This window comes from Myotis myotis, unplaced genomic scaffold (assembly GCF_014108235.1).
Source record: "Myotis myotis isolate mMyoMyo1 unplaced genomic scaffold, mMyoMyo1.p scaffold_m19_p_3, whole genome shotgun sequence".
NCBI classification, from domain to species: domain Eukaryota; kingdom Metazoa; phylum Chordata; class Mammalia; order Chiroptera; family Vespertilionidae; genus Myotis; species Myotis myotis.
The window spans coordinates 210,841,319-210,858,427 of record NW_023416335.1 but is presented as its reverse complement, the minus strand read 5'-3'; the positions used below and the strand labels follow the sequence as shown (position 1 = coordinate 210,858,427).

General features: G+C 63.4%; 1 protein-coding gene across 2 annotated transcripts in view; it reads left to right on the top strand.

Annotated features, from left to right (window-relative positions):
* Positions 1-17,109, top strand: part of SCUBE1 (signal peptide, CUB domain and EGF like domain containing 1) — a 96,617-nt gene that overhangs the window by 68,190 nt on the left and 11,318 nt on the right. For both annotated transcript variants that reach the window (XM_036301134.1, XM_036301133.1), the window contains 6 exons: positions 6,005-6,121; positions 9,993-10,115; positions 12,414-12,530; positions 13,961-14,083; positions 16,183-16,302; positions 16,619-16,723. In XM_036301134.1, coding sequence (XP_036157027.1) covers positions 6,005-6,121; positions 9,993-10,115; positions 12,414-12,530; positions 13,961-14,083; positions 16,183-16,302; positions 16,619-16,723 — 705 coding nt within the window. The remainder of the gene's footprint in view (positions 1-6,004; positions 6,122-9,992; positions 10,116-12,413; positions 12,531-13,960; positions 14,084-16,182; positions 16,303-16,618; positions 16,724-17,109) is intronic.

The window sequence follows — 17,109 nt, the reverse complement described above, 5'->3', positions numbered from 1 at the left end:
GGGGTCATGCCATCCCCCACTCTACCCAGGCGCCATCTTGGACGATTCTGCCTAGCAAAGGCTCATCCTGACCTAAACGGACCTTCGCCCAGCCCCACTGCTTGCCCCTCCTCCACCAGCACCCTGTTTGTCACAAGCCCGGACCCCTTCCCTGGCATGGGGCAGAGGCCAAGCCTGTGCCAGCTCTGATGTCCCCTCTGGGCACAGCACAGAGGGGCATTGACAGGCTTCCTAGAGAAGGTGCCAGGGGAGAGCAGGGCCTCACTGCTGACCTTTAACACAGGCAGGTGTCCGGCTGGGAGACAGGTGGGACCCAGAGCCTGGATAGGCCTGGCAGTGGGAGGGGTCAGGCAGAGCAGAGCTAGGGAGATGGTGACACAGGACAACTGCCTGGGCCAGGCACTCAGCAGGAGGCCTGGTCAGAGGGGAAGGGGCGTGGACTCTGGGGCCTGGGCAGGCACCCTGTCCTCCAGCTGCGGCCTCCCTGCCCACAGGCCTGAGCTCCGGGCTCTGGGCTCTCGTTCAGGAAGAGCCCATGGTCAGACTTCACCCCTGTTGCTGATCGCTAGTCAGCTGAGGCCCCCGCGGAGGCCCGAGTTCCTGCCCTTAGTTTAGTCACACACACACATGCACGCACGCACACACATGCACGCACGCACGCACATGCATGCACACACACGCATGCATGCACACACATGCACGCACGCACACACGCACGTGCATGCACACTACGGGCTGGGTTGTGGTGACAGCTGTGTAGAGAGGGGTGGAGGCAGTGTGCCAGGCAGAGTGTGTTAGAGAAAAGAAGTGGGGACAGGGACATCAGTCACCTCACATCTCTGAGCCTCAGTCTTCTGTTTGCAAAAGGGTCTGTAGCGTCTACTCTGCAGCAGCCTGGGTGAGACCTGGCTGGGCAGCCAGCCGTGTGCGCGGCACAGATAGGCGTGTGCTCACGTGGCCGTGTTCCCGCACTGCGAGGGCACCGTCCGTGTGGCTGACGTGGACACGAGGCTCAGAGAGCGACCTTCCTTGGTCGCCTCTCCTCACGGGCTGCCCGAGCTGGGCCCCCGCCCCTCCCTCCCAAGGATTGTCAGCATGGGAACCCCATGTCTGCCCTCAGCACCCCTGCACTTAGTGGGCAGAGTGGAGGCAGGGGTCAGGGGTCAGGGAAAGGGCTTGCTGCTGGTCCTGTTCCCGCTTTACTACAAACCTCAATTGTCCGGGGCGGGGCGGGGGATGCGTAGGCTGTTCAAGACCCCTCAGACCACAGGGAGAAACCTCGCTGAGGGCTGTGCTGGCTCCGCCAGCCGCCTTCCGCCCCCGGCACTGCCCTCTGCTCAACCGCCCCCCACCAGGTAGGCCCACCAGAGGTCACTGCCCCTGACATCGTAACCCCACTGGGGCTCCCACAGCTCCCCTGCCAGAAACCAACCCCACAGCACACTGCCCTGGGAGGGCCACAGGCCTGCTACCCACCCAGCGGGCCAGGCCAGCAAAGGGCCCGAGGCACCTCGCAGTTGCCTGGCTAAAAAGGCAGCCTGATGATGCATGCACAGTATTACCCCTAGCAGTATGTTTGTCATCTCAAAGGAAACTTATGGAAGAAAAAGAAATGGAAAATACTGTGAAGTACATTGAATGATAAATTATTTATACAAAAATAAAGAACACACTTGTCTCCCCAAAAAAAGGCAGAGTAAGGACCCAGGCTGGCCTGGCCCCGGAGATTGTGGGGCCAAGGATCTGCTGCCTCAGAGAGCGGTGCTGGGCGCCAGGGGGGGCCTCCTGGGGCCCCTTTCTACTCCCCTCAGACCCCGACTTGGGAGCCCCCTCCCTCATCAGGGCTGCAGTCCTGGCCTCCACAACCGCCCTGCCTTCTCCCATCCCCCACCCCCCACGGTCACCATCGCAACAGCCACCAGCATGTCCCCTCAGACCCAGCTCCACACACAGGCTCCTGGGCAGGTGCACCCCACACCCTGCCCTAGGGGTGCATCCTGGTGAGCATGCAGCGCTGGCGCGGGTGCCCAGGGAAGCCCGTGTGCCCTCTGTCCAGCCCTCAGCCTTCCTGGCCTTGCAGTGCCCGTGACTCTGGCTGTGTCTGGCAGGCTCCCAGGCCCCTGTGCTGTGGGCGTTGTCTCAGGCATCCGCCTCCCGCCTGACAGTGCAGGCCCGTCACCTCGCTCCCCTGTTCCTCCCGGCAGGGCTTCTGGAGTCTTGTTTCACCCGTCACTCGGCAGACGTCAGCCCCTGTGGTGCTGATGCCGGGGTCCCCCCGTGTGGCTCTGCCTGAGAGCGGTGGTCAGCGGGGAGACCACTGCGGGGCTGGGGCCTGGGAGAGGAACTCATGGTGGATGGGTCTGCGTGTGGGATGGGTCCAGGGGGAGTGGGTCCCAGTCCTGTTCTGTCTCCCTGAAATGCCTTAACCTCCAAGGCGGGTCAGTGTCAGGCTCATCTCCAGCTCCTCTCTGCCCAGCACCAGCGAGTCGTTCCCAGTCTGTCGGTTGGACAGAGGAGTGAACCCACCGGCTGCCCATGGGGCTGGGGCCTCATGAGCCCAGGGACTGTTAGGCCTGGCTCCCCGCCCCGAGCAGGGGCCCGGAAACTGTGGCTAAGACTCCGCAGGCACTGGTTCTAGGAAATGGCACCACAGCGGGCGCAGTCACAGCTGACAGCTCACACAGCGCTGCCACGGCCACCTTCTGTCCGGGCCTCGCACGAAGCCTGCGGTGAATACAGGGGGCAAAGGTCGGCTCACAGTCGTTCGTGTGGAAAACAGCACAGTAATTAGTAACAACACGAGTCAACCTTCACACGCACACTGAGCCGACTTGCCCACCCTGTCTTACCATCTCCACGTCCTCAGGAGACTCAGACTCCGGAGGCAGGGACTGGCCAGGGCACAGGGGGCTGGAGGAGGAGGGACCGCTGGGAGGCCGGGAAGGCCACCGAGGAGGGCACTGGTGGCCGGGCCCAGGAGGGAGCAGTAAGAGCAGGTGCTGGGATCCAATGTCGAGGAAGTGGCAGGGGGCCTCTCGGATGTGGCCTGGGGACAGAGGTGGCCTTGATGACGCAGGGAGCCCTGCGGCAGGATGGAGGCCAGTGCATTCTTGGGCGATTGGGGCTCTGGGGCTGGGGCCAGTGGAGGCTGAGGCTGTCAGGTGGGCTGGAGTTAGTCCAGCAGGTCCCACCTGCTCTGCCACTTCCTGGCCACACAGCCCTGGTGCTCTGCACCGTCCCTGCCGGGGAGGCAGGGGGCGCTCTGCCTAGAGAGCGGTGGTCAGGGGGGAGACCTCCAGGGAGGAGAGGGCGAGCAGCCCCTCGCAGAGCTGCCTGAGCGTGGGGGGCGAAGGCCTGGAAGGCTGAGACGGGCCTGGTGTAAGTGACCCAGCATAACGAGGAGCTGTGGGAAGGGGTGGTCAGCACCCAAGAATAGCCCACAGGGCCCCGAGCCCCTGGCTTAAAACCTGAAGTTTAGGCACCAACCATGGGGCAACTTGGGAGACTAAAGGTGTGCACAGGGCAAGGGAGAGGCCTGCATGGGGGTCCAGAGAGTGGGTGGCCACTCAGACTTGACCTCACTCCCTCTTGGCCTCAATCCATCCAGTGGGCAGGAGGCCAGCAGGTTCTGGAAGCCCCTTCCGCTCTGGAGGGCCAAGATTCCGTGTCCTGCTGGAACCTCCAGAGACAGGGAGGGCCTGCAAGGCCCTTGGAGCCTGTCTTGCCAGGTCCCTATCTCAGGATCACATGGTCCACGCCCCATGCCCGTGTCACACCCCCTCCACCACCATGGAGGGGCCTGGTGCTCATCCTGCTATCACTGGGTAAGGCCACCAGCTGTGCCCCAGCCCCAGCTCCCAGCTCCTGCTGCAACCCTCCAGGCCTGAGCCTTAGTCCCCTGCACCTGGACAGGACGGGCTCTGTCCCCTCCAGAGAGGGTCTCCACGTGAAAGGCTGCACGGGCAGTGGGTGAGCGAGGGCTCTGTGATCTGGGGGTGGGAATGGGAGGTGAGATTGCCCTCTGGTTGTAACCCCAGGCGAGGAAACTAGCATTTGTTGAGCAACTACTACGGGCCAGGACCTGGGCCGGGCGGGCTAAGTTGGGGGTTTGTTTTTCCTCATCCGTCAGGTGTGGGTGCTGAGGTCCAGCCCCGAGGGATGACCTCCCTGGCCAGTCAGTGAGTGACAGAGCCAGGGCAGCGCCCCAGTAGGTGGTCTGGTGGGGAGACAGGACAGGGGTGGGTCATGTGCCAGTCAGAACTTGGCCTGTGCTCACCAGAGACCAGCCTGTGTGAGTCCGGGAAAGGCAGCAACCGTCTGGTCTTTGAGCTGCACCCTAAAACCCCAGCAGGCAGGAGGCCTCCCAAACCCTGGGCCAGTGCACAGAGCAGCGAGCTCCCTGAGCTGGCCATACCCTGCTGAGGGTTCAGGGTTGTGGAGACACTGAAAGGCAGGCCAGGGCCAGGACGCTCGCCTTCTGCAGGAGGGACAGCGCGTCCCGTCATGGTGGACTTGGGCCTTGAAAAGACAGCGTGGTGGCCTCTGCTCTTGCAGCCCCCACGGTTACCCCGCAGAGCCCAGACGCACACCCCCACGCACACAGGAGGCAGAGGCCACCCCGCAGAGCCCGACGCACACCCCACGCACACAGGAGGCAGAGGCCACCCCGCAGAGCCCGACGCACACCCCACACACTCACAGGAGGCAGAGGCCACCCCGCAGAGCCCGACGCACACCCCACACACTCACAGGAGGCAGAGGCCACCCCGCAGAGCCCAGACGCACACCCCCACGCACATAGGAGGCAAAGACTACCCTGCAGAGCCCAGACGCACACCCCCACGCACTGGAGGCAAAGTCGGCTTCCTCCTCTTCCTGCACAGCCCTCGTCACAAGTTGAAGTTCAAAGGGAAGGCACCGGGAACTTGGTCTAAGTAGTGTCAGGACTCCGAGGAACTGGGGTACACATTCACTTAGTCACCACTCCCACACTCATCCCAGACTCCTTGCAGAGGCCCAAAGGCAGCTGCAGGAGTCAGGTACCACAGACAGATGGACAGACAGAATGAACTGGGGGCCTCGGGAAAGGCCTCGGGCCAGGTGCCCAGGGGAAGTTGAGGCAGGCAGGCAGGGCATCGCGGTCATAAAATAGTGAGGAGTCCATGGCCCTTCGCTTCCCAGCAGCCAAGAAGAGAGGGAAGCCCGGGCGGGCACCGCTCCCACAAGATCAAAGCTGCCAGATGCTCGGAAGAAACCCAGATGGGAAGGCTCCGAGGCCCGGGAGCCAGGCTCCCCGTGTGCGGGCCACCTGCGCCCCGGCGACCTGGCTCCACCGGCCCCTCCTGCGGGCCTGGGGAGGATCACTCTCACCGCACGACAGGTCCTGTGGCCTCAGTTGTGCACAGCCACTCCAGCTCCTTTGAATTTGCAAAAGAGGGAAAAAGCCCTAGGCAAGCTTCAAGTGGACAAAAACCAGATGCCTGTGGCGTCTCGTTCAGTGAGAACAGATGTTGGGCCCAGCCTCATTGCGGTGATGGATGGTGCGCGCTCTGCAAACCTCCCCAGGCTCAGGGCCACAAGCCAGCGTGCTGGGTGCGTGTGGGAGCCCCAGCGAGCGGCAGCCGGGGCTCGGCGCCAGAGCCAGGCAGGGCCAGGCTTTAGGAACCTGGCCGGGTGTTAACTACCAGCCAGGCCCATCGGCACTGGCCCGCAGGAGTAGGGGGACCCTGTTGGCAATACCTTTACCCAAGTCCACTCCCTGCAGTTTGCAAACATCGCCCCGTCCACCATCATCGTGATGAGTGTTCACCAGCAACCCCCGGAAAGGATGCCATTCTCCCATTTTACAGATGGGTAACGTGAGGCTCAGTGAAGCCCCACAGCTGGAGGGTCTCAGAGCCGGACTGGAACTCAGGTCTCCTGTCTCAGGAGACTCCCCTGGGTGGGGAGAGGAGGTGGCTTCTGTCCGAGGAGACGAAGCAGCTCTGTCTCTTTCCCTCCGCAGAGACATGTGCCGTCAACAATGGAGGCTGTGACCGGACGTGCAAGGACACGGCCACAGGCGTGCGGTGCAGCTGCCCCGTGGGATTCACCCTGCAGCCCGACGGGAAAACGTGCAAAGGTCAGCCCGGAGCCGTGAGCAGTGCCCGCCTCCGCTCCTTGGCCACTGCAGGGCAGGCGGAGCAGGGCCTGCGATGCCAGCCGGTGGGGTGGGCATGGGCCAGGAGGCTGAGCTGTCGTCTGCATGTCTGGGGAGGGGCTGAGCAGAGGGAGGCTCACCTCCAGGTTCCGGGGCACAAAAACAGGGTTCTCCTAGCAGAACTGGGCTGCACGTTGGGTGACAAGTGCCTTCCTGGCCTCGTGATTCGTGTGGTTCCCCAAGGGGTCGGGCTGGCGCGTTTCCTCGCCCCCACAGCTGTGACCGCGTGGTGCAGGGCGACACGGGAAGCAGGGTCTGCTCGTCCCGGGATGGGATTGTCTGCTAGTCCCTGTTAAAAAGTAAGGACTCTGTGTCCTTGTCACTGGAGGAGTGAAGTTGGGCCGGGGGGGGGGGAGGGGGGTGTCTCAGCTGAGGGTGCAAAGGATCTGTCTGCGGCTGGAGCAGGAGGAGCCGGGGGTCTGAGGACCCTGAGCTTGGAGGCACGCGGCCCCTGCTCAGCCCCACCGCCCGGAGGCAGGAAGTGCCGGCTCCCTCAGTCCCAGACGGGTTTTCTGGGCCCCTCCTGCGGGCAGGAGCTGGGGGACAGGGAATGAAGCAGTCTGTTCCTGAGGTCTTCTGTCGAGTGCAGAAGACAGATGTTCATGTTTCACAATCACGGGGATCAGTGTGAACCAACCTGCTCGGGGCTGGACCGACAAGTCCAGCTTGGCGGAAGCTGGAGGCCAGGCGGAGGGGCCGGACCTGGGTGTGAGCAGGCGGAGGGCCAGGGAGAGGCGCAGTCGGGGCAGCACCTTCAAGGGCATGGGGCTGCCGCGGGGCCTGGGCTTCCAGGCCCCAGAGGCAGGCAGTGCCCAGGTCTGGGGAGGGGCCCGGAGGCCAGATGGTGCAGGGCCTGTGGGCCAGGGGAAGGGTTGGCCCTTCATCCTTTGACCCTTGGTGAGGCCCCCAAAGCTACAGGGCAGGGGCAGCCAAGGCCAGGTTTTCCCTGGGGAAGGGTCCCGGGCCGTTGCTGGTCTCTGGGCAGCTGCCGCCGTCACCCAGGCTCCAGGGACACTGGCTCGGGCCCGGGGCGTGAAGGTGGAGAGTGGTCCGGACGCTGCCTGATGCATCAGGACTTGGGGGTCATGGACCAGCCTGGAATGCGGGATGAGGACACCCTACCGTCTTCATGGCAGGGACCCTGGACACCAAACGCTGACCCCAGACCCCAGGGTTTGGTGCTGTAGAGCCTCGGCTCACAGACGAGTCCCGGGGCTCCGCTCCTCAGGCAGCGTGTACATCCTGGTCTTGGCCGGGCCCGGAGGGCGTGCCAGAGGACCGGCCTCAAAGGGGCCGTGTCTTCCGGAACCAGAAAGGTCGTTGTCAAGCAAACGGCTGGAGGTCAGGTAGCAGAGGCCTCAGGAAATCCAGAGGGATCGCAAGGGCAGGTGGAGGCCAGGTGGAAAAGGGGGTTCTAAAGGCTTTGCCCCAAGCCCTCACTTTGTTTCAAAAGAGTAGGCAGTACCCAGGTCCGGTCTCAAGGCTGCACCCACTTGACCTTGGGAAGAATGTCCTGCTAGCGGGTCCTTCTGAGAGGAGGGCGCCTGGGGCCTCCACTTCTTGAGCTGGAGCCCGGGTTTCCTCAGGCACCAGCCACCCGTCCCAGCACCTTCCAGAACAGAGAACCCCACCCACCACCTGTTCCTCTCCTCCCTCTCCTGCCTCTGCCCCTCCACCCAGCCCACTCCACCAGCTCCTCCCTCTGCTCCCACCCGAAAGCCCTCACCTGCATGCCTCTGGGTGGCCAGGCTGCGTCCTCCCCACACACACAGTGCTGACCCTCGAACACTGACCATTTGAATGTTCCAGCAGATGGCTCGAGACCCCGCCCTCCTCTCAGCCCCCTAACTCCCTCATTTCCTCACTCACTCATCCATCCAGTGAGCACCCCTGGGCGTCACTGTGCCAGCCTGTGCCAGGCCCTGGGCTCCCGACGGGCCTGATACCCACCCCCCGGCCCCTGTGCTTGAGGCCCTTCCATAGCCCTGAGGGCAGGCCCAGTGACAAGGGAGCAGCTGAGAGAAGGTCAGAGAAGGCTTCCGGGGGCAGTGTTCCCAGGGGCAGGCTGGGTGGGGGCTGCCCAGACAGGAGCCAGGGGGCAGAGAGAGCAGGCAAGGGGGCCGGGCCCGGCCTGCAATAGACTGGCCTTTCCTCTGGGACAGCGGGAGGCCACAGAAGACCCGTGGACAGGAAGGGGACTCTGGCCACCTGGCGAGGGCTGGGGGGAGCACAGTGGAGAAGGAGGGGAGTCTAGAGGGGCAGGAAGTGAGAAGAGGAGCTGCCTTCCGCCCCCCCCCCCATGCACCGCGTCAGAATGAAGGTAGAGGAGCCATCTGTGCCCAGGGCTCCCACCACGTGTCACGGCTGCAGCTGGGGGTTGCTTCCCAAGTGGTGACCCCCGCAGCCTGCTGCACCGGCCTGGCCTGAGCAAACATGCCTCCTGCCGCCTGTCTGGTTGCTATGACAGCCCTTAGCCAACAGGTCCAGATGGGGAGGGATGGCACCGCGGCTGCAGAGGCCTGAGGCGCCCCTGCAGAGGCAGTCCCAGTCCCACGTGCAGGGCCCGTCTCACCAGCGACACTGGGAGGCCGAGGCCGGGGCAGGTGCCTTTCCCTGCCCGGGTCACACAGCCGGCTGGGGCAGGGCTGAGGCGGGCCTTCGCTCTGCGAGAAGCTTCCAGTTAGAGATCCCCATCTGCCCATAGTCCCCAGGGGAGGCCACAGTGGCGAGGGCAGCATGGCGCGGGGCAGGATGGGACCAGTCTCCTGCCGGGGACTCGGGCACCTGGCGCAGAGGGCCCTTGCTCCCAGGGAGGTGCCTGTGGCACGGGACGGGGCGTGCGGCCTCGGCTCCGGTCAGGCCCAGGGGGCGCTGCAACCTGAGTGGCAGCCCTGCTGAGAGGGGCCAGCGGCCCCGGCGGAGCGTCCTTTCCGTGCTGCTTCTGTGTGCCCGTCCTGGCGGTCAGCTCTTCCTTCTCTCACTACCTGCCGGGGCCTGTCCGGAGGGGTGACCGCCTGGGGGCTGACGGCCGGCCCACAGGGAGCACCGCAGGGGCAGGGTCTCCTGACCGCCTGGCAGCTGGCCAGAGCCTAGCAAAGTGGCGGGGCAGGGAGCTCAGGCCGAGCAGCCCCCAGGCCGCGTGGGAGGGAGACGGCTGCCGTCACCGCAGGTGCCAGCGGGAGCCTCCTCCGCGGGACGCTCGGGACGGGCTGGGCGGTGAGGCGTGGGGGCGGGGGCGGGCAGGGACCTTCAGGGTGCAGCCACGCTCGTCAAGTGCTGAGTGAAGAACGGCTCAGACCAACAGGCCGGCGTCGGGGTGGCCAAGCAGGAGGAGGCAGACTGAGCGTAGGCCCAGGACCACAGGCTGCGCTGCTGCCTGCAGCGCCTCCACCAGCGGGCACTGCGAGTCCACTGGGCGCTGACCCTTGTCACTCTCTTACCCTCGAGGTGCTTCTGATCCTGGTCTCACAGACCGAGAGTCAAGGTCACAGCCGTGGGAAGGCAGCCGCCTCCCCCAGGCCTCACTGCCCTGCAGCCGCCCTCTCAGGTGGTGAGAGGACACAGGGCCCTCGGCCTCCCGTTGTCTTGCCCGACAGCACCCGATGCCACGTCCAGGGGGAAGTGGTGTAACCATCCTCCTGACCCACTGCTGAGCTGGGACCCCCATCCTTACATTCAGTGGAGAAACTGAGGCCAGCCCTGGGCAGTGGGCACAGCAGGTCCGGGAAGGGCGGTGCTGGGCCGTCACCCCCCCTTGCAGCCCATTCTCCTCGCCCCGCGCTTGGCTCCACAGACATCAACGAGTGCCTGGCCAACAACGGGGGCTGCGACCACTCCTGCCGCAACACCGTGGGCAGCTTCGAGTGCGGCTGCCGCAAGGGCTACAAGCTGCTGACCGACGAGCGGACATGCCAAGGTGAGCCTTCTCGGTGCCAGGACATGCCATCCGCCCGGCCCCTTCCCCTCCCGCTGTCCCGGCTCTGGGAGAAACAGGCTGAGTGTTGGGGTCCTTAGCATGTGCGTCTGCCCTCCCCACCTCCCTGTCCTTTATGACTCCAGGGCCCAGGGAGAGAGCAGCAGGGGTCCCAGGGGGCGCAGCCCGTGGGTAGCAGAGATCATCAGCGGTGGAGTGCTGCCACCTGGTGGGAGCAACAGCACATTGCAGGTGCTCTCCGATGTCCTTTATAGGGTCCCAGCACCTGCTAGGAGCAGGGTAATGGGAGGAGAAATCTGGGCGCGGGATAAGTCCAGCCGACATCCGGATTCAGAAGGAGCCCAGGGCATGAGCGGTGGGGAGAGTGGTCGGAGGGCTTCCTGAGGTGGGGCGCGGGTGAAATGCTTGAAAAAGAGGCATTTTCCAGGGGGAGCCAGGGAGGTAAACCCGCCCAGGAAGTGGCACTGCTGGGCTGAGGGAGCTTGGGGACCACAGAGGGAGCTCTGTGGAGCTGGATGAGGCCACTGAGAATACAGGGGTGCCCTGGGGGCCAGCTTTGGGAGGGGTTGCTGAGGGCCGGGCCAGGGAAGCCTGTCACAATTACTGTTACGGTCTAGTCATTTCGTGTCCACGGGGTTCCAGTAGCTGCAGCCACGCATGGCCGAGTCTGGCTGTGGGGCTTGCAGCTTCTGCCTGTGATTGCCACTCAGAGCCTGGCTCCGGGGCAGCTCGAGGCCCTGAGGGGTGAGGGAGGGCCCAGGGCCAGCCCAGCCAGGGGCTCAGCACAACCCAGGGCCAGGCTTCCTCTCAGGGCACAAGGGTGTGCTGGGAGCTCAGCATCTGTCCAGGCCCCAATCACGGCCCCTCTGCACTCGATTTTGTTTCTCCCTCTGCCTTGTGGGGGGCTGAAGGGGGCCTCTGACTTTGCATCCCCAGCTGCCCTGTGAGAGAGGCGGGCAGCTGCCAAGGTGGAAAAGGAGGCGGCCACGTGTCTGCTTCTGGTCTCTGGCCGTGTCTTCTCCAGCCTCTTCCAGACGCATCTCTAAGGCCTGGGGCTCTGGCCGTGCCCCACCCCTGCCCCCGCACTACCCAGGGCTCCCCAGCCCCAGCAGGGAGGAGTCTAAGCACCTTTGCTTGGCACTCAGGGCCCCGGGGACGGGGACCCCAGACACCTCCCCAGCCCCCCTGAGCTCCTCACAATCCCTGGGCGCCCTGTGCTGCCACCTCCCGCCTTTGCCTGCAGCTCCCTCCCCCACCCTAACTCCTTCATTGCAAACTAGCTCAGGGCCACAGCATCAGCTCTCCCCGGACCCCCACCCAGAAGGGATCACAGCCTCCTTTGAGCGCCCACAGCACGTTATTGCAAACACACACATATTCTGAACATGCGTGCAGTCACGTGAGCTAAAGTGCTCAGAGAATGAGCTCCCTCTGCAGTGCCCATGGAGAAGCAGGCGCCATCACCTGTGCCCAGGAGCCGTTCTCCGAATTCTCGGCAGCTCAGACCTGTCTCCTGTGGGCATGTGGCTTATTCCATCACCAGCAGCAGCACTCTTCCTTTTCACCCCGGCTGCCAGGAACCTCAGAGTCAGGTTTCACATGCTGCCCAGGCCACCTTACTCCCCTCATGGGCAGCATACCCCCCCTGCTCCTGTCTGTCTGCTGTTTCCCTTATTTCCTGAAGAGGCATGTGGGGTGATGGGAAAACATACTTTGGTCAGCAACCAGGAGGCCTGGCTTCATGCCCCAGTTCAGCTGCCTCCTTAGCCCCTGTCAGTTTCCTGCAGGGGTGGGTTAAAGACCAATCCAGCCGGCGTGACTCAGTGATTGAGCATTGCCCTATGAACCAGGAGGTCACAGTTCGATTCCCAGTCAGGCACATGCCCGGGTTGTGGGCTCAATCCCCACTGGGGGGCGTGCAGGAGGCAGCCGGTCAATGATTCTCTCTCGTCGTTGAGATTTCTCTCTCTCTCTCTCCCTTCCTCTCTGAAATGAATAAAAAATATATTAAAAAAATTAAAAACCAATCCTAATCACAGTTAACTGTGGGGTATTAAAATGGCAGAAATTCATAATAACCCTTCCATTCAAGATATTCCCACCTTGCCCACCTCCAGAGAAGACACGAGGTGGCTCCTGGAAGCACAGGCAGTGGAGACAAAGGAAAGCCAGGCAGCGACAGGAAGCCGGTGGGCTGTGCACTGAGCCGGGCCCAGGGGCAGGCGTGCCCCTCCACCCGCCTGACACGCCTCCCCAAACTCTCTCCCTGTGGCCACGCAGACGTTGACGAGTGCTCCTTCGCGCGGACCTGCGACCACATCTGTGTCAACTCCCCAGGCAGCTTCCAGTGTGTGTGCCACCGCGGCTACACGCTCTACGGGACAACCCACTGCGGAGGTCTGCAGCCCGCCCTCCAAGGCCACCTCCCCCCGAGGCACGCGCCGGCCGCACGGCCCCCTGCACCGCACCCCACGCCCTCACCCTCACCCTGACGAGCCTGGGGGGCTAAGGGAGGCTGGAGACTGGTGGGCAGAGGGGCTCAGCCAAAGGAGGGGCAGCAAGTACCCACTGGGTGCTAAGCCTTGGCCAGGTTGTGGGCATAGACCTAGAAACAGCTACAGGGAACTCCCGTCTGGAAGAGGGTGGTCGCCACAGAGAATCCAATAGGCAGTTCATTCAGTGGGAGAAGTGGCAACAGAGAAGGGCAGAGCAGGGAGGCGGTGAGGGATCCTGAAGGAGGAGCGGTTGGGTCAAGATGAGGGGGAGCCTGTCAGAGGGGTCAGCATGTGCAAAGGCCCTGAGGCAGAGTGACCCAGAGGCAGCCAGGGAGGCCAGAGCCCCATGAGCATGGCGGGAGGTGCAGGTGGGATACGGGGCTTCATGAGCCCGGAGGGGACTTGGGCTCTATTCCCTGTGAGAAGAGAAACCCCTGGAAGCTTTACTCAGGCCTGGGACATGGCCAAGTTCATGTACCAAGACTGCTCTGGCTGCCATGTGTTTAGGAGAGCGGAACCCAGGCACCAGTGTGGAGACAGCTCCAGACATGGGAGCCAGAGCTGCCGGAGCTCGGGCAGGGCGGGAGGGGCGCAGAGGAGGCACAGACTTGGGACTGGCAGGGGTATGCACACAGGTCCCCTGTGGTCCTGGGTGTCTCTTCCCTCCCTGTGCCTGGGGCAGCCGTGAGGGCCCGCTGGGTGGGGCAGGGAAGTGATCAGGCACAGCTGGTGCTGGGGGTAGCACCTGGGGTAGGCTGCAGGGACTCCCCAAAACCTGGGCACCAGCTTCCCTGGGCCGGCCGTTCCCCAAATGTGGGCGGCCGGGGTGTGCACAGTCGTGCACCCCAGTGTGAATGCAGTCTACAGTCTGGCCCTCCCCCATGACGGGAGCTTTTGGCCTTGGCGGTCCGAGGAGGAAAGGCTCAGAGGTGACTTCTTTCCGCCGGTGCCCGTGGGACAGGAGGCGGGGCTGGGAAGGGCCTGTCCCAAGTCCCACAGTGAGAAGAGGCCGCACGGTCCCTGGGCCAGTGCTCCTCCTGCCCCACAGACCTGATGGGAACTTTAATTTTGTGCCACTGTTCTGCCCGGCCCCCGCCTGGGCAGGAGGGGTGTGTCGGTGTGTGGGGGAGTCTTGTGTGTGCTCACGTGTGTGTGTTCACGTGTGTGTGCATGCTTGGATGTGTGGTGTGTGCAGCCCCGTGTCTGCACAGTGACAGTGTCAGGCTAGGGTCAGGGGATTCCCAGCCCTCCTGCCCCGAGGGCGTGGCCTGGGCTGGCCAGTCCTGCCCCTCCTGCCCTTACCCTCTTGCCCTCCCCCCGCCTGTGCTGCAGACGTGGACGAGTGCAGCATGAGCAACGGGAGCTGCGACCAGGGCTGCGTCAACACCAAGGGCAGCTTCGAGTGCGTCTGCCCCCCAGGGAGGCGACTCCACTGGAACCGGAAGGACTGCGTGGGTGAGTGCCCTGGGGCAGGTGCCCTGGGGTGGGCATCACTGGGACCCACCCCTCTGTTCCGTGCCTAGTGGGCAGGGAGGGGCAGTGGCTTCTGCAGGCAGGTGATCTAGGCAGGTGCTGGGCAGGTGCCTCTGCTGCTGGCCCCTGGCTGACGAGAATGAGTCCTACAGAAGTGAGGGGGCATGGTGGCGGGGCGCCTAGGGGGCAACGGAGCACTGACAGACGGGGGGTGAGTGGGGCCTGGGCTCAGCATGTGCAGCACTGCATGTGCAGTGGGCTCAGTATGTACAGCACAGCATGTGCAGTGGGCTCAGCATGTGCAGTGGGCTCAGCATGTGCAGTGGGCTCAGCATGTGCAGCACAGCATGTGCAGTCGGCTCAGCATGTGCAGTCGGCTCAGCATGTACAGCACAGCATGTGCAGTGGGCTCAGGAGGTGCTGGAGGCTCAGAGGGAGGGAGTGGAGGCCTTGGCTCCCCCTTGTCCTGCCAAGGAAGCTGGGGGTGTGGGGGTTCCGGGTGCAGCAGCAGCAGAGCCTGGATGGGGAGCACAGGGGAGCATCCGGGTCTCTTCAGACCCACCCCTGCCCAGGCTGCCAGCCCCTCAGCGTGAGGCAGGCCTCCTAGAGCGAGGGATCCTCTGCCCTCTGCTGGTGCTTGGGGTCTGGACAGTCCACCACACAGACTGAAGGGTCCCAGGTTCAATTCCGGTCAAGGGCACATGCCTTGATTGTGGGCTCAATCCCCAGTAGGGGTCATGCAGGAGGCAGCCAATCAATGATTCTCTCTCATCGTTGCTGTTTCTCTCGCTCTCCTTCTCCCTTTCTCTCTGAAATCAATAAAAATATACTTAAATGTAAATAAAAATAAAGAGTGCCCTAGCTGGTTTGGCTCAGTGGATAGAGTGTCGGCCTGTGGACCAAAGGGTCCTGGATTCAATTCCAGTCAAGGGCACGTACCTTGGTTGCAGGCTCCTCCCCAGCCTGGGGATTCCTGGTCGGGGCTTGTGCAGAAGGCAACCCATCACTGTGTTTCTCTCACGTCGATGTTTCTCTCTGTCTTTCCGTCTCTCTTCCACTCTCCCGAAAAAAATCAATGGAAAAATACCCTTGGGCGAGTATTAACAAAATAAATACATAAATAAACAATGAAGTTAAATGCTTTAAAAAATAATAAAGTGTGTGAGTCGATAGTTTTCAGTACAGTCACAGCTGTGCAACCCCTGTCAGTTCTAGAGCGTTTTCATTCCAGAAAGAAACCCAGCCCATAGCTGTCACCCCCCATCTCCCTCCGGCCCAGGCCCAGGCGGCCGTCAGTGTCTGCAGGGCTCGCGGACGTCGGAGCACTGCCAGGGCCTCGGTCCTTTTTTTTTTGAATCCTCCCTCAAGGAGTGAGGATATTTTTTCCATTGCTATTTTTCAGAGAGGAAGGGAGCGGGGAGGGGAAGAGACAGAGGAAAACATCAGTGTGGAAGAGACCCATCCATTGGTCGTCCACTTGGGACCCAACCAGGAACAGGGATTGAACCTGCCACCCAAACACACGCCCTTGGCAGGGAACAAGCCTGACAGCCTCCAGTCCTCAGGCTGATGCGCTAACGACTGAGCCGTGCGGCCAAGGCCCTCATTCCCTGCGCTGCCGAACGCTGTCCCAGCGGACAGCCGCGCTGTGTATCCTCGTCAGCGGTGCACGGTGCGCTGTTCCGTCGGGGCGTTCTGGCCTTCGCTGCAGGGTCTGTGGGAACATGTTTCCGTTTTCTTGGGTAGATACCTGGGGATGGAACTGCTGGCCACGCAGTCACTGTGTTTAGCTTGGAGGACCTGCCAGACTATTTTTTTAAAATATATTTTTATTAATTTCAGAGAGAGGAAGGGAGAGGGAGAGGGAGAGAGAGAGAGAAGCATCCATGATGGGAGAGAATCATTGATCGGCTGCCTCCTGCACGCCCACTAGGGCTCGAGCCTGAATCCTGGGCCTGTGGACTCTGCCGTCTCCCAGCCCCTTCCCACCGAGACGGTCTGGCCCGGCGACAGGTGAGGGGCAGTCCCCCTCAGAAAGCCCCCTCCGTGGCCCCTCACGCCTCTCTTGTCTTCCTTCTCAGACACAGGCAGGTGCCTTTCTCCGGCCAAGGCCTTCCCCCGGGCCCAGCTGTGGTGCAGCAAGACGGGCGGGGTGGAGAGCTGCTCCCTCGCCTGCCCGGCCCACACGCACTTTGTGCCAGGTAACCCAGGCTGTCCCGGGATGGGCTGGGTGGGGGCTTCTTCCCCGGGTCCAGCCCCCGCTCCTGCTGCTCCCCAGGAAGGAGCCTGAGGGGGGTGAGGCCCAGCCCTGCTCACGGAGTGGCCCTGGGCAGCTGCCTGGGTCTCCACGGGCCACGGTGTCCCTCCGCTCCGCGTACCCTGTAGTCTCGTCGCAGGAAGGAATTGACAAAGGCTAGGCCCTGACCTTCATCTCGTTCCCTTGCCCCTCGGAGGCCTGGGGGACCTGGGGCGCTGGAAGAGAGTACCGGGTGCGCCTCACCACCCACCTCTCCACAGACTCAGAAAACAGCTACAGTCTGAGCTGCGGGGTCCCCAGCCTCCAGGGCAGGACGCCGCAGAAGCGCAACGGCACCAGCTCCAGCACCGGGCCCAGCTGCGCAGGTAGCCCTGGCCTGGCCGTGCGCCCCAGTCCCCCCCTCCCCCCGGGTCTCCATGTTAGGGGGTGAGGGGTGGGCACGGCCCAGAGGGGAGCTTCCTGGGTGTTGGCAGCCAGCAGGCCGCGGGCTGGCACCTCGGAAGGACTCCTCTGACCCCGAGGCTCCTGGACCCCAGCACAGAGCGGCTCATCGACCCTGAGGTGTGGGTTTCAGGGGCGCAAGTCCCACCCGCTGGGGCCATTAAGTTCTAAAGCCCCTGAGTCAGCGCTGCCAGGGAAGACCCTGCCCCCAAGTGCCAGCGTGGCCCAGGCCGCTGCCACCTGGCAGGAGAGGCCGTGTCCCACGCCTGAACCGTCCAGGATGCGGACTCAGTGGCATGGCCTTTGCGTG